This window comes from Protopterus annectens, chromosome 3.part1 (genome assembly GCF_019279795.1).
Source record: "Protopterus annectens isolate FY-2018-M chromosome 3.part1, PAN1.0, whole genome shotgun sequence".
Lineage (NCBI taxonomy): Eukaryota > Metazoa > Chordata > Ceratodontiformes > Protopteridae > Protopterus > Protopterus annectens.
In genome coordinates this window covers 1316759050-1316776325 of record NC_056732.1, presented here as the reverse complement: position 1 = coordinate 1316776325, position 17276 = coordinate 1316759050, and the positions used below count along the sequence as shown (strand labels likewise).

The 17276-nt window shown below is 40.4% G+C and overlaps 1 protein-coding gene across 2 annotated transcripts in view; it reads right to left on the bottom strand.

Moving 5' to 3' along the window:
- The window catches only part of NAPG (NSF attachment protein gamma), a 975476-nt gene that overhangs the window by 685740 nt on the left and 272460 nt on the right, over positions 1 to 17276 (bottom strand). For both annotated transcript variants that reach the window (XM_044067357.1, XM_044067358.1), the window contains exon 4: positions 1484 to 1501. In XM_044067357.1, the coding sequence (XP_043923292.1) occupies positions 1484 to 1501 (18 nt within the window). The remainder of the gene's footprint in view (positions 1 to 1483; positions 1502 to 17276) is intronic.

The following is a 17276-nucleotide window of genomic DNA, read 5'->3' as shown; positions in this document are numbered from 1 at the left end:
GAAGGGTTGAAGAAGCAGAGTCTGGGTCACTTTAGGCTATGTAAATGAAAGTCGCCACAGGCAGTTCTCTGGAAAGAAAAACCTCCTTTATTCATATAACTATAAAAATGTGAAATAGCACTTTAGCTATGCAGCATCTGAAGCTTCTAAAGGAAGTGTTCACCATATATTTTTTTAAAAATCCCCACCAATATACTATAACAATCTCGAAGGTCACTTGCAAGACAGGTAAAAGGAGATAAACAAAACGGGTTACGTACAGCAGCCAGGCCTTTTTTCATTATTTTCATCCAAAACAAACAACTGACCAAATCACAGAAAGCACAGAGAAAGTTTCTAAAACAAGCACTCGCCACAGTCTTTTAAAAATCCTCACCAACATACCATAAGAAAATCTGAGGACACTTGCAATTTAGTGGAAAGGAGATGCTCCCTTTTTTAATAGCTAACCATTTCATCCTAAATCTGAACATTTGACTTGGTAACAGAAAGCACAGAGATCAAAGTCGGTAGTGAGACATGACAAGAATTTCTCCTTGTAACTCCTATGGGCGACTCAGTTGAATCATTGGGGTTTAAGGAAATGTTTCACATTATACTGTTCTCATAAGCAGAAGAGAAAATGCAACTAAGTCTTAGTTCATTATTTTGTGATAACATGGACACTTAGAAATTTGATTTCACATAATGAACATGGGAACTTTTCACCAAACTGGGCCAGGATTTATGTCTGAACTGTGTAAGCGACAGAAAGGACATTGCAACCTCAAGGCCTAGATGTGTTGTTTAATATGGCATATGACATTACTGCATGCACCGACACACACCTTTCATATACTAGAGTGAAGGAGCTTCCAGAAACAAACCCACAGTGGAACTGAAGAGACGATAAACTCATCGACTGACTCACTAAGAACAAGAAGGGTGCCCAATGTTGGATCTTTAAATAAGAGAGGTACGAGGACAACAAGATGTAAGCTGCCTTTACATCTTACAATTATCATGGCAACATATTTAATTTAATATCAGGAAGGTATAAGAAACAGGAATGTAATGAGCGGTAGTGCAGAGGAAAAATTAGGAACTATAAACCAAGTTTATTTTCTGTTATTGCTGGATGTGGATTTGTACAACCTCCATCTACTAATAATAACACTAGAACCTGATGATAAAAACCTCAAGCAATATCTGGAATCACTGGCACAGATCTAATCACAGTATTCTAAAAAACGCGTTATGCAATACTATTCCACATGCTGCTAACATGAAACCTCTGTCTCACTGGATAATTTACATGGATTAATAATAAAAAATTCTGTAACTACATGAGCAACAAAATGTTAATGTACTCCTGGCAAATCTGCAAACAGAAAAGAAAATTTAAGGAAAGCACATGCCATACGTCACACAGGTTTCCCACATAAGGAGTAGGACATAAAGATGACATACATTGTGAAGAATTTTGTTTTAATGTAACACATACTTAGCTGCATGGAACAATCTAGAAAAAGATAAGTTAAGGAAATAAACAAAGCTACATGAAACAGACATATCACTTGTCCATCATGTCCATCACACACACACATGTACCTCTTAAGGTCTTCAAATACTACAGTCATCAAAATCCTTGAAGGTAGTGCTAAATACTTATTCCTGAGAATATCAAATCCAAGCCTAAATGAGTTAAATCAGAAAATGGCATTTTGTAGCAAAAATGGCCATGTATCACTTCTAGGATAAGAATGAGAAATGCCACCACATAAGGGTTATTTTTGAATACATTCATAAAAACTTTATAAAATATGATCTGCACATGAAGCACGGAAAATCTGCATCCCTTACACCTTTAAATTTTACCACCACACTCAGTACTAAAGCATTAATGCATTTCTTCATGTAGACAACTTTTTTCTTTACAACTTGTTAAAAGCGATGGTCTATCTGCCTGGAAGAGCATGTGATGCCTAAAACTCAAAGGCTATCAGCTTGATAAAAGAACAAATCCTAACTATCTAGTGTATACTTGCGCTACTGTTTGCCTCTCAACATACCAAAAACTCGTACATTTGAGTGACTGATTCATTCTGAGGAACTTACTGCAGTAATGTAGCCAGGACCATCTTTTTCCATCCCTATTTCTACCCATCACCTGGATGGTCAAATTTACACCTGGACTTAGATAAACTCGTTAACTAAGAAAAAAATAACTGAAGTTACACTTTAACCTACCTAATTACTACAACATAGAACATATCCATCTCTAGTGGATGATCTAAATTTTCCTTAAAATACATCTAATCTAGCTGAAAACCAAACTTTTTTCCCCTTAATATAGATAGTAATTTATCCCATGTTCCTTATTATATATAATGTCTAACACAGGACATGACCACTTGTTTCCTTTCACAAAGCTCAGCACTGTTTATTTTTTATTTATTTATTTTACATTTGTTAACCGGGCTAGTCTAACTGGATATATTTCCATTTTCAGTAGAGGCCCGGGGAGAAAAGCTCCAGTGAAACAAAAATAAAAATTTAAACAATTTAAAAACATTTAAAAATTAAAAAATTTAAACATTTAAAAACATTTAAAAATTAAAAAATTAAAAAAATTAAAAAACATTTGAAATGTAAAAAAAAAACATTTAAAAAATTAAAAACAGTTAAAAATTAAAAATCAATATTAATACATAATAAATTAATGGATTTCAATAGAATATTATTCAAAAAGCAGGAAGTAATTAGAATACAATAAATTACAGCAGTATTACTAGAGTAATGTAGGCATTTACAATAAGTAGAGGTGACAATATGTATAGGATAATTCAATATGCAGTGAGATACATGTAGACTATCAGCATATTAACAGGATAGAGATTTTCAGAGCATTAAGCAGGATAGATTACATCAGTATGTTGAATTCTGTAAACCAGTTACAGTCCTACCGCAAAGAATGTGAAATAGGTAGAGGTTCAAGAGAAGAAATATTTGTAGTGAAGGAGAAGGTTAATCAGGGTTGCTACAGGGGCATAGCCAGTTTGATTTGAGGTGTCTTTTGAGGTTTTGTTTAAAGAGAGGCAGTGAAGAAATTAAAGTTAGGTCATTAGGTAGTAAGTTCCAGTTTTTTCCCCACAGAGTTGGAAAACAGTGAAACTCCAGCCATGTTGTAAGACTTGCTTATGCTAGCAAGAAGTTTGCTGGAAGAGCGAAGAGAATTTAGATTTTTGTATGGGATTATGAGATTGGAAAGTATAGGGGTGCTGTTAGGTTTATAAAATATCTTGTGGGCAATGGTGAGTCGGGAGAGTTTCAATTGGTTTTGAAATTCAAGCCAGCCTAGCTGCGTTAGATTCAGACAATGGTGAGTTCTAAAAGGATTTCCGGAGGCAAATCTGGCAATGTTATTATAGGAATTAGCTAGTTTGATGAGATTATTTTTCTTTAGATTAGTATATATTGGTGAGGCATACAGAAGAGTTGAAATTAAATGGGAGTGTGCAGTCTAAGTTCTGGCTATTGGTGTTAGGAAAGGTTTAATTCTATATAAGGAGCCTATTTTTCTATTGACAGTTTTGATGGTGTTATTTATGTGGCTGTCAAATGTAAGGTTATTGTCAATAGTAATTCCTAGCAATTTAGTGGTAGAATCGGGAAATATACTTGTGCCATTATTGGAGATGACAGAGAATTCTATGGGGGAGGATTTGCTGGTGGGTGTGAAGAGAAGGAGTTTAGTTTTTTGGCACTGAGCAGGAGGCAACGTTTAATGAACCATGTTTCAACTATGTTGAAAACATTCTGAGTAAGAGAATGTAGATCATTTGGGGAGTTTGCTGAGCATATTAGTGTAGAATCATCTGCATACTAAATGCAGGTGGCTTGTGGAATGGCTACATGGAGGTCGTTGATAAACAGTGAGAAAAGAAGTGGACCTAGAATAGAGCCCTGAGGGACACCGAGTGTGACAGGTAGAAGGGATGATATATTATTTTCCCAAAGAACTGCCTGTTGCCTATTGGTAAGATAAGACTTGAACCATTGAATTGCCAGGCAGTCAAGGGAAAGGGATTCAAGAATGTTGATAAGAAGGGTATGGTTTACCATGTCAAATGCTTTTGACAGGTCAATAAAGAGTGCAGAAGAGAGGTTGTTGTTATTACGATTTCTATTAATGGCATCTGTAAAGGATAATAGGTCAGTTGTGGTGCTATGGGATGGCCTAAAGCCATGCTGACAGTTTGCTATGATGTTGTGTTGAGATAAATGGTTTAAAAGTTGTTGGTGAATGCATTTTTCCATAATCTTTGCTAGGGGTGATAACAGAGCTATTGGGCAGTAGTTGGAATAGTCATTAGAGGTACCCCCTTTGTGTAGGGGGATAATATGGGAGATTTTCCAGATGTCTGGAACTATTCCTTCTTTAATGGTTCTATTTATGAGGATGGAAATGGGATAAGAAATTACTTTGGCTGCTTTTTGCAGGTATTCTGATGGTAGCTGGTCAGCAGAAGGAGTACAAGGTTTAAGTTTTTGGATGTATTTATAGATGAGAGTGGTTGAGGTGGGTTTCAGATGGAATGTTGGAAGAGTGCCAGGTATGGTGGAAGAGAAGCTTGAGTTGTCAGGGACTAGTTGACTGGCTAGTGATTGTATGGTCTTCTGTGAAGAAGGTATTGAAGGTATTGGCAGTTTGGTGGGGGGTGTTTTGTTCGGCCTGGAATGGGGTAGGTGTACGTGAGTGGCCTGGGTTTAGGAGTTTATTTAAACTAGACCAGAACATTTGGGGATTGTTTTGGTGATTTTGCTGTAACTTATAGTAGTAGTTCTTTTGTCTGTAAGTATTGCCTTTTAGTAATATTTCTTAAATGCTTAAATGTTTGTTCATTTGAGATAGTTTTGTTAGCTCTCCATTTAGCCCAAGCCTTGTTCCTAAGTAACATTTTTTGTCTGGTTTCTTTAGAAAGCCAGGGGGCAGGCTTGGACTTCATTCTAATGGACCGTTTGGGTGCATGCTTATCTAGGATCGATAAGAATTTAAAGTTTAGGTATTTAACAGCTTCTTCAAGTGGTAGTGTTTTTAAAGGGTTCCAGTCACAGGCTCTAAGTTCATCTTGGAAAAGTACTGGGTTAAAGTTTTGTTGGAACGTGCAATCCTACATGTTGGGGGTTAGAGATATCATTTTTTGCCATAGAATGTAGGTCAATGAATGATCGCTACATCGCCTGGCAGAGTTCCTATGTTGTAAGCTTGATTCTGTTTATTTATAAGTATCCAGTCTAAGGTGCTCTCTTTCTTATTTGGTTTATTGATTCTAGTTGTGGAAGTGATAGTTTGACTAAAGCCGTGAAGGTTGATATGGGAGGTAGGATTAGCAGTGTTAATAGCTTTCCAGTCAGTATTAAAATCACCAAGTATTATTGTTTCTTGAGGGTAGGTTGAGGACATCCAGCTTAGAATATCCTCTATAGTATTGATATTATTACCAGGTGGTAGGTAGATACAAATGATATATAACAATTTGTTTTGGTTAATTTGAAATCTGGTAATAAGGACCTCTGCCTTACTATGCTGAGATGGGTTGTATGGTAAAGTGGAGATTTGAAGTCCATCTTTGAATAGGACTGCTACTCCCCCACCCTTGCATTTTATTCGGTCTTGTCTTAATATATTATATCCTTGAGGAATTACTTCATTGTCTTTGGTGTCTGGTTTTAACCAAGTTTCTGTCAGCCAGAAGATGTCAAAGCCGTGAATATCTAGAAGGGCGTGGAGATGGGCTACTTTGTTTTTAATACTGCGGATATTTAGGTGTCCTATTAGGAAAGAGTTTGGTAGTTTAGGGTGGGTTATTAGGGTAGCAGGATTAGTAGGGCCAGGGTTAGGGTGGATGTCACCATCTTTTAAGGAGGGATTGCTTAGTTTGATTGTAGAAGTATTTGTAAAGTTGGTTAGATATTTTACTTTCTTTACTGTGGGTTTATTATATTTAACTGTGCCGTATACTACAACAACAAATGCATACTGAAAGGCTTACTGTTCAAATTTCAACATCAGAGCACACCTCCTAATATAAACAGACTTCTTCATCTCATAATGACTACCGATACAAAGATATTATTACCCATGTAAATATGGGCATGCTATTACTCCAGTATCAGAAGGTCATTTCAAATCTATCATTTACTTACTCTCACATAAAATGGCAATAAAGTCATTAGCTCTTCAGGTATGTGCTGAAGTATCTACTAAAAAGTCAAAGTACTCAGGTGACGGAGGACAGTCCATGGCCAAGTTGTTTGTAGATCCACTAACCATCAGCCATCTACTGTGAGCTGGTAAAAAGCATCTCAAGACAATTCATTTTAAACTCAAAAGCACACGTAACATAATTCTCGAGTCTCAAGCATGGTTACTCACAGGGAAACCACTTATGAATTATGGCTAAAGCCAAGCATACAAGACTGAATTCAACATTCCAGGCTATACAGTTTACAGAAATGACTATTAAAAGAAGAGCAGGGAGAAGCAGAAATTGTCATGAAAGCCTTGGACACTGTGCATCCCAACCTTTATGCAAAACAACCTCACAGCACTCTTGGTCAAGAAAAGTACAGTTTTGTACCTACCATAAATGTAGATGTTCGAAGATCCACATTGCTGCAGTCCTAACACTTGGGTAGTCCGCTGTCCCTCGGTCGGCCCGAATATCAGAGTATAAGGCTGACGTCGGTCAAGGCGCATTTGACTGACATCAGAAAGTCAGGGTACAAATGCGCATGACCGACGTCATATCCTCAGTCTTTTCTTGCCCCAGATGTCAGAAGACCCTAAAAAGAAAGGTCAAAACCCATAGACAATAACTAAACAACCAACTAGCCTAACACCAAAAATATGTATAATATATACAATATATACAAAATGCAATATACCTCAGATGGATAACCCAACCCACACAACCACCTCAAACAACAGAGGGGAAGGAGGGAGGGTAAATTGGACTGCAGCAATGTGGATCTTCGAACATCTACATTTATGGTAGGTACAAAACTGTACTATGTTCTTCATCTCACATTGCTGCAGTCCTAACACTTGGGTAGAATCCCAAAGCAGAGGTAAGGGAGGATGGCTAAACTATAATGAAGCAGGAGCTGCCAAAATGCCCTGCAACACAGCAGTGGCAAAACCAGCCCTGGATTTAGAGTACAGTGGAAGGTGGTAATGCCTAGAGAAGGTATGCACTGAACTCCAAGTGGCTGCCTCCAAAATATCCTTAGTAGCCACCCCCCTCAAAAAAGCTGTTGAAGTGGCAGTAGCCCTAGTGGAATGAGGTCTAATCCCAGCTGGAATCTCTTTGCCATGATGGGAATAACAGAAGGCAATGCAAAATCCAATCCACTTAGAAATAGTTTGTTTCGACACGGGCTTGCCCTGAGAGCACAAAGCAAAAGAAACTAATAACTGCTGAGATTGTCTGAACCCTTTAGTTCTGTCCAAATAATATCGCAACTGCCTGTGTACATCTAAAGTGTGCAAAATCTTTTCCCCTTTAGTTTGGGGATTTGCATAAAAAGTAGGCAAATGAATAGTTTGGTTTAAAGCCACACTAGAAACCACTTTAGGCATAAAGGAAGGATTAGTACGTAAAGATACCCTATCCTTGTGGAAAATTAAGAAAGGCTCAACTGCCATAAGGGCCTGCAATTCAGAAACCCTTCTTGCAGAGGTAATGGCCAACAAAAAAAGCAGTCTTCCATGACAAATATTTCAACTCAGCAGTAGCTGCAGGCTCAAAAGGTTGTAGAGTGAGTTTCTCCAACACAAAATTGAGATCCCAAGCAGGAGTAGGAGCCCTTCGTGGGGGTCTTATATTCTTTGCCCCTCTAAGAAATTGCTTGAATAAAGGATGAGAAAACAATGGTGGGTCACAATCGTAGTGAGCTGAAATTGCTGCAGCATGAATCTTAATAGAAGAGAAGGACAAACCTTTGTCCAATAACTCAGTAAGATATTGAAGAGCCACACTTAAATCAGGCTCAGAAACATCCAAATCCTTAGCTGCACTCCAAAATAAAAATCTCTTCCATTTATCTGCGTACACTTTCCTTGTACTAGGCCTTCTAGCTTCCAAAATCACATTCAAAACTTGTTGTGGAAGTTGAGACCCTCTATGGTTTAAAACAGAATATGCCATGCTGTTAGGTGAAGAGAGTGAAGTTTGACATTAGATGTGGAATCAAAGGCAAAGGCCATGGAGGCTTCCGTACTAGACTTCTCAGTAGTGGGTACCAGTGCTGTCGAGGCCAATCTGGAGCTATCAAAATCATCCTTGGCTTGTCCTGTCTGACCTTCAGAAGTACCTTTGAGAGGAGAGGCAGAGGTGGAAAGGCATACACATGAAGATTTTTCCAACTGAAAGAAAGAGCATCCACTTTCCAAGCTGTGGGATGAAACCGCTTTGTGCAAAACTTTGGCAGCTGGTGGTTTAGTGGAGAAGCGAACAGATCTATGTCTGGAGTACCCCAGGACACTGTCAATTTCTGAAATACATGAAGATCCAGTTTCCACTCGTGGGGATCCATGATTTGTCTGCTTAACACATCTGCTAAGGAGTTCTGTGCTCCCGGCAGAAACCTTGCCTGAAGACTTAGTTGTAAACTGAGAGCAGTCTCCCACAAAATCATTGCTTGCCTGCATAGAGGATAAGAATGTGTTCCCCTTGCTTGTTGATGTACCACATGACAGTTGTGTTGTCTGTTAGAATCAACACCTGCCCTGGAAGAAGTAAATCCTTGAAAGCTATTAATGCAAACTGGACTGCAAACATCTCCTTCATGTTGATATGTAGATGTTGTAGTCTGGCAGGCCACTTGTCTTGTATCCACTTTCCATTTAGATGAGCTCCCCAAGCTATGTCTGAGGCATCTGTCGTTAAAATCTGACTCGCCTCTGGCCGGGTCACAGAGAGTCCCTTGTTTAGGTGACATTCCTGAGCCCACCACAAAAATTCCTTTTGAATGCAAGGTATTATTTGAATGACAGTGTCCAGATCCTGGCAGTGCTGTGTCCATACATTTTTGAGATACCATTGTAGCTTCCTCATATGCAGTTTGGCACTGGGAAGCACCAGAATACAAGATGCCATGAACCCTAAGGCTTGAAGGACTGTCCTTGCAGTCAGCCCGGACTGATGAGATAGCTGATGGAAGTAAAGGGATAGACTCTTTTGTTTGTCCGGGGTTAAAAAGGCCATCTGGGATGCTGTATTCAGTCTCACACCCAGAAAGCACATGTCCTGAGAGGGTACTAGACTGGACTTTATTTCGTTCACAGAATACCCCAGGCATCTTAGCACTGCTATCACATATTCCAAATGATGAAGAAGCTCTTCCCTTCCTTGAGCCAGAATCAGGCAGTCGTCCAAATAAGGATAGATCTGTATCCCACAAGAAATACAGTTATTCACTTTTTCTGACATCCGGTAAACCACTGAGGCAAGAAAAAAACAAAATATTCCCCAACGGGGTACTTAACCAACTCTGACTTCGGTCTGAAACTCCGAATTCGAAATATTTCAGAACGCCGAACGGCACTTGCAACACTGCTTCTGCATCGGACCATGCGGCAAAAAAGACTGAGGATATGACGTCGGTCATGCGCATTTGTACCCTGACGTTCTGATGTCAGTCAAATGCGCCTTGACCGACGTCAGCCTTATACTCTGATATTCGGGCCGACCGAGGGACAGCGGACTACCCAAGTGTTAGGACTGCAGCAATGTGAGATGAAGAACATCACTACTCATTTCAATTCAAACAAATCATGCATTTAAATATCTGCTACATCTATGTAAAGCCCAATAAAACCCAAACTGGAATTAGAAATTGTGATATTGTTTAAACACAAAACAGTGAAAAATAAGTTATGTACTTACCATAACATTCCATCTGATCCATGTCAGATCAGTGTCCCTCAGGTTGAGAACAAATGAAAAACAACTTCAGATCCAGTTTTACACTACGATATAGTACATACCTCACTGTCACTGCATTGAAAAAAAAAGTTTTTTCACTACACAGCTTTGTCTTACTTTTGAACCATTTCCTTGTGCTACCTACAAATAAATGTTTTAGTAAATTTACTAATTTTACTCATTTCCTTTAAACACCATGATGTATATATCAGTCTGTATCACTGTTGCAGTATACCTCAGTGAAGGGATCTCCTGACAAGGACAGCCCAATGTTCAGCCAGTATACCAAAGCCTTTAGATCTTATAGCTGCCGTGTGGCACACATATGCTCCCCCACATAAGGGGTAGGGCATAAAGATGACATACGGATGCAAATACTAAGAACTTCTTTGCCACCAGTCCAAATACCATTATCAAAAGTCAGTCTGAACAGCCTTTTGCTGTGCTGGTTATCAAGCAGTTTTCAAATAAGTTCTCCATTGAAGTTTCTTCTCTAGTTTTTCTTTTTTTTTTTTTGCTTACTTGTGCTTGTGTCATCCAAGAAGGGAAAATGTCAGTGTGGGAGGCAGATTCCACATAATGAACAGTGTATTTTTTCATAGCTGCTTCCCACAATCATAAGCAGTACTCTGTTAAGAGTTTGTCCCCAAGACCTACCATAGTAGCTTACCTTCTCTCTCCATATAACTAGAGAACCAAAGTCTGAAGTTGTTGGCTCTGGGTCCTATGGTTGATGACTGGGTACTATGGCAGACTTCCCAGTCTTCTAAGAAGGTGAGATCTAGGCCTGATCCTACTAATTTTCAGCCTCCACCAGGCACATCCCTCTGGAAGCAAGTGAAAGCCCTAGAGTGCCCTGTGTTTTCACTGGATTCGTCCTGTGCTTGCGTTGGATTCCTCTGCCATGAACTTGTTCAGAGGCCAGCGTGGATCAGAGTATGTCCTCAGAGGTTTTTCAAACATTTGTCCCAGATGTTGAGGGGGAACCATGGCTGATTACTTCCGAGGGGCAGAGGGATTCCTCATATCTTAGCCTGGGAGGAGATTCCTGGTATGCTTACTGAAACTCACCAAGGGAAAAAACAGTCTAGGTTCATTATGGCAGACATCCCTCTTATGAAAAACAAAAGTCAAAGCATATTACTCCTATTGCTAAAGATCCCCACTGTGAATGGCAGGATTTTACCCAAGGCTTGCTAAATGCCTTGAAGCCTCCTCAGGGGGTTTCAGTCTCTGCTCCTCCCTAGTCTTACACTCCTTTTAAGAGTGCAAAGGAACCGGCTTCTGCAGATGAGGGCTTAGATTCTGGGGAGGAATTCCTTGCTTACTATTCTCAAATCCATTCTCCTCTAGACTATGGCTCAGAGGAAGCAGATTCTCTGAGCTCGGATTCCCCCTTGGAAGAATTATCCTTTGAGGATCCTGCTGCATGTATGATAGACTACTTTAAATGGGATTGCTCCCAGGTCTCTGACATCCAAAAACAGTACTATGAGCTTTTACAAATGGAGTCACCTAAGCAGTCTGCAGTTCCTCCTGTTTTGGTATGGCTTTTGGACACCTTTTCTGCTAATCCATAGCTCCAGATCCTCAGCCCCCAGCCCTAGGAATCCTGATGGGATCTATAATATGCCAGAGAATTACACGTTTTTGTTCAAGTATCCTTCTGCTAACCCTTTTGTGGTTTCAGTCTAGACTGAAAAGCCTTCTGAGCTTTTGACCTCCTTTAAGCTCATTCCTTCATGGAAAGATTGGGTAAAAAGGTCTATACTGCTGCCACCTTGTCATTTAGTGCTATTAATTATCAAACTCATACAACCGGGTACGTCTTAGCTCTCCTTTCTAAGGTGCCTAAGGCTGTGTCTGATCTTGCTGATTCTGAAGGGAAAGTTTCAACTCTTTCCTTGCTTGGGATCACCTTCCAGGTTGCTCGTCACTCCATAAAATGCAGTTATGATAGTGATGCCTCTGCCAGAGCTGCTGCCTTTGATTCTGTGAGGAGACATTATTCTTGGCTTCACCTTTAGGCTTTGCCTGATGATATTAAAGCCAGACTTTTGGATGCTCCTCTGGATAATAAAAATATTTTTGGAACACCTGGAGTCAACCTGTTCAAGTCCCTCCAGGACAAGGGTAAGGCCATGCAGGAACTTAAGCATATTTTTGTTTCCCTTATAGTTAAATTTAAAGGAATTACCCTTCTAAATCCACCTTTGTCAGCATGCAGACTCATCAGTCTTGCAAAGGTAGGAAGAGGGCTAGGCATATTCTTCCTGCTAAGTCTACACAGACTCCTACATCTGGCAGGAAGAAAATGATCCACAGACCAATAGGCTATAGGCAAATATAATTTAATATACCGAACAAAGATGCTAGTGCTTTCAGGTACAAAACCCTTCTTCAGACATATAATACACAACAACTCACTTGATATTTAAATAGACACACACCAATAACATTCTAAGACCAATAAAAGTCAGTTAAGAATTAGTCTTTTTGGATGTAAGGTCTACGCCTATTCAGAATCAGTCTTAAAGGCACCACGCCATTAAGTCCTGGGTGCCTATTAGCCCCCAATTCAATAATCCACCTTGTTTCACAGTATTCTGTGTAGTTGGAAACATCACTCTTCCTACTGTCTACATTGATGTGTTGTAGGGCCTGAAATAAAAAACTATGTCCTGGATATTTCTCTACGTGCACAGAAAGTGCATTACGCTTGTCTTTAAGTCTAACAGCTGACATGTGCCTCAAAATCCCATCCTTCAACCTGCAGTTTGTCTTCCCCATGTGAAACGAGGGGCAGCAAGTGCAGGTCGCTAAATAGACCATATTCTTGGACAAGCAGATGACCACAGCCCTAAAATTATATTGCTTCCCTGTTAAGGGATGTATGAATTTGTACATCCCTTAACAGGGAAGCAATATAATTTTAGGGCAAGCGTAATTCTTAACTCGCTTACTGGTTTTAGAATGTGATTGGTGTGTGTCTATTTAAATATTAAGTGAGTTGTTGTGTCTTATATGTCTAAAGAAGGGTTTTGTACCCGAAAGCGCTAGCATCTTTGTTCGGTATATTAAATTATATTTGTCTATAGCCTATTGGTCTGTGGATCATTTTCTTCCTGCCATTTGTTTTCATTGGGCTACAGACCTTAACTACCTACCACTTTCTGGACTTTATTTTTGCTGAGACTCCTACATCTAGGAAGCCTTCTTTCAGAACAAACCTGTCTCTATCTGACATGTTGCCTCCTCTCCCCCACTGTCAGGTTCCCTTGTCCTTCCACCTTTCTCTGTCCCTCCCAAACTGAGAACAGATCACCTCAGATTCTTGAGTGTTATCATTCATCAGGGGTATTTTATGGTATGGAAGTCTCCTTCCTCTTTCCAGGCATTTCACAAGCTCTTCAGACAGTTTTTCCCATTTCCTACAGATTATGCAGTCCCTTATGGATCAAGGCACCATTCAGCCTGTGCTACCCACCCAAGAACAAAGGAGGAACGGGTTTCTACTACAGGATGTTTTTGGTTCTCAGGAAGGAGGGGACTTGAAGACCAATTCTGGACCTTTCTCTGCTCATCACATTCCTCAGTGTCCTTTCATTCAGGATGCTGTTTCTCCAGACCTTGTTTCCTCTTCTTCCACATGTCTTCTTAGTTTCTCTAGATTTCAAGGATGTCTATCTATTCAGAAAAAATGTATGCTTTTCTCCATTTCCTTCTCTCATTTTCAATTCTCTGCTTTTTGGCTTTTCAACTGCCCTAAGGGTATTCACCAAATGCCTTGCTCCTGTCATGGTTTTTGCAGGATTTCAGGGGTACAGATATTCCCTTATCTAGGGGACTTGTTCATTCAGGCTCTTTCTTCCAGAAGTTTTCTGGAATACCTCCACTTTGCCAAGCTTCGTTTACAAAGTCTGGCCTTCACCATCAATCTCAAAAAGTCGGTCCTTAGACCCCCCCCCCCCCCCAAGATCATATTTTTCTCAGTTGCAGGATTCAGACCATTCCCATGTTGGCTTCTCTTCCTGCTATCAAGATTTTGTCTCAGACAACCTTTTTCCAGTTTCTTCTTCCTCAGTCCTCTGTCAAGGCCATGGAATTTCTTAAGGTTCTGGGGTTTACAGCCTCTGCCATCCACATGCTTCTTCTCACCAGGCTCTTTTTTAATTTCTTCAAGTTTTTTGGGTTTCTAATGCCATGATGGGAATGGACCCCATTCCTACGTCAAAGTATGATTAAAGTTCATGAAGTTAGTATTGTTTCAGTCTTTTAATGTTAGCCAGAAGTGCTCTTTGCAGCAACTGAAATGTGCCCAGTAATGACTACTTCTGCAATTTGTGTGGAGTTACATGTATTGGTAACATTTAAGTACGGTTGTAAATTCTTTTTTTATAAGACCCATTGCTCCCACTACTACTGGAACTGTCTGGGTATCTTTTTCCACATTGCCTTCATTTCTACCTGCAAATCCTGATATTTTGTCTCTCTCTCTCTCTCTCTCTCTCTCTCTCTGTACATAAGACACTATAGTCACTGGGTTTAGCAATTTCAATAATCAATGCCACTTTTGCCTCCTTTTCATGGACTACTACAGCTGGTTTTCTTGCATCTGTTTTTTGAAGTTTTGGTAATGGATGATCTTCTTTCGGCTGCTCCCGTTAGGGGTCGCCACAGCGGATCATCTGTTTCCATTTCTGCCTGTCCTCTGGCATCTTGCTCTGTCACACCAACTACCTGCATGTCCTCCATCACCACATCCATAAACCTTATCTTAGGCCTTCCTCTTTTCCTGTCACCTGGCAGCTTCATCCTTAGCATCTTTTTCCCAACATACTCTGCATCCCTCCTCAGCACATGTCCAAACCAATGTAATCCTGTTTCTCTGGCTTTGTCTCCAAACCTTCCAACCTGGGCTGACCCTCTAATATACTTATTCCTAATCCTGTCCACCTTCGTCACACCCAGTGCAAATCTGAGCATGTTTAACTCTGCCACGTTCAGCTCGGACTCCTGCCTTTTTGTCAATGCCAGTGTCTCAAACCCATATAACATAGCTGGTCTCATTACCCTCTTGCAGACCTCCCCTTTCACTCTTACTGGTACTCATCTGTCACAAATCACTGCTGACACTCTTCTCCACCCACTCCATCTTGCCTGTACACTCTTCTTCACCTCTCTACCACACGCACCATTACTCTGAACTGTTGATCCCAAGTATTTAAACTCATCCACCTTCACCTCTACTCCCTGCATACTCACCATTCCTCTATCCTCCCTCTCATTCACACACATATATTCTCTATCCTCCCTCTCATTCACACACATACATTCTGTCTTAGTCCTGCTGAACTTCATTCCTCTTCTCTCTAGAGCATATCTCCATCTCGCCAGGGTCTCCTCCACCTGCTCCCTACTCTCACTACAGATCACAATGTCATCTGCACACATCATAGTCCACGGGGACACCTGTGTGATCGCGTCTGTCAACCTGCCCATCACCACTGCAAATAAGAAAGGGCTCCGAGCTGATCCTTGATGTAATCCCACCTCCACCTTAAACGCATCCTTCACTCCCACCGCAGACCTCACCGCTGTCACACTACCCTTGTACATATCCTGTACCACTTTTACATACTTCTCTGACACTCCCATCTTCCTCATACAATACCACAACTCCTCTCTAGGCACCCTGTCATATGCTTCTCTAAGTTCACAAAGACACAATGCAACTCCTTCTGACCTTCTCTGTACTTCTCCATCAACACTCTCAGAGCAAACACCGCATCTGTAGTGCTCTTTCCTGGCATTGAACCATACTGCTGATCACTAATCATCACCTCCCTTCTTAACCTAGCTTCCACTACTCTTTCCCATAACTTCATACTGTGACGGATCAATTAAATCACTCTGTAGATACTACAGCTCTGCACATTACACTTATTCTTAAAAATTGGTACCAAAACACTTTTTCTCCATTCCTCAGGCATTCTCTCACTTTCCAAGATTTCATTAAACAATCTAGTTAAAAACTCCCCTGCCATTTCACCTAAACACCTCCATGCTTCCACAGGTATGTCATCTGGACCAACAGCCTCCTACGTGATATAAACTTCATCATTTTCTATGATGCTTTGTGGCTCATGTTTCCAGTGCTTTTCAGTTACTTCAATATTATAACTTTTGCGCAATCTGCAAAGCAACAGTCTTGCCACATTATTATGCCTTTCAGTATACAGTCCTTCTGCCATTAATATATCGCAACTAGCAACAAGATGTACAACTGTTTCCAATTCTGTTTTACAAAACCTACATTTGTCCATTTCTCCCACATGCTTAATGGACTTTGTAAGCCAACGTGTACACAAGTACACTATCTTGGGCCGCCAATATTAACCTTTCGTCTTTTGGTTTAAAATCACCTCTCCTTAACCATTCCTGCATTAGATCCTGATCAACAAGAGGTTGTTCCAAGAGTTTTCTATGCTTGTTAATCAAGTTATGCATTTTCTACATTTCTTGCCTTCTCATCTGATCCTTCATCTTGTATTCTATTGTTTGGCACATTCAGTTGCTGAGTTGCTATCTCAAAAATCAGCGTGGCTTCAACATTGCCATTCCCTGGAGTTTCCTGCTCCTTTGCTTCATTGTCTCACACTTGAGCTCCAGTGGTAGACTTGGCAAATTTCTCCCAATTCAGGACTTCCCTTTCAGGCTCCAGTTCTTTCCCAAGAACAATTCACCTAGACCTCATATCCGGGGTGGGGTACTTTGTGTGGCCCTCTGAAAGTCTAGGGTCTCTGATCTTCTCAACAGATGTCAGACCATATCAACAAAAGAGGGAAGAGGGCTCTGCTTCTGGCTCTTCAGGCCTTTCATTCCCTTTTTCTCCCTAGGCTCCTGAAAATCTTTACGGACAATACCTCTGTGATGTAGCATAACAACAAGCAGGGAGTATGGGGTCCTATCTCCTATACAGACTAGTTCTTCAAGCCTGGGATCTGTTTTACCAGTTATCAAGTGATTCTTCAGGTGGTTTATTTTACTTCAGAGTACAACCTAGTGGCAGACGCTCTATGCAGGTCTGGGACACAGGCTCACGAAAGAATGCTTCACAGAAATGTGTTTATGGACACAGTCCATCAGTGGGGTATTCCTTAGGTAGATCTTTTTGCCTTCCCTCTGATCAGACATCTTCCTCTATTCTGTTGGAGAATACAAAGCCCACTGACTTGAAAAATGGATGTCCTTTCCTTTCTTTGGAAGGGAATGTTTCTGTAGGCCTTTTCTCCCTTTCCTCTA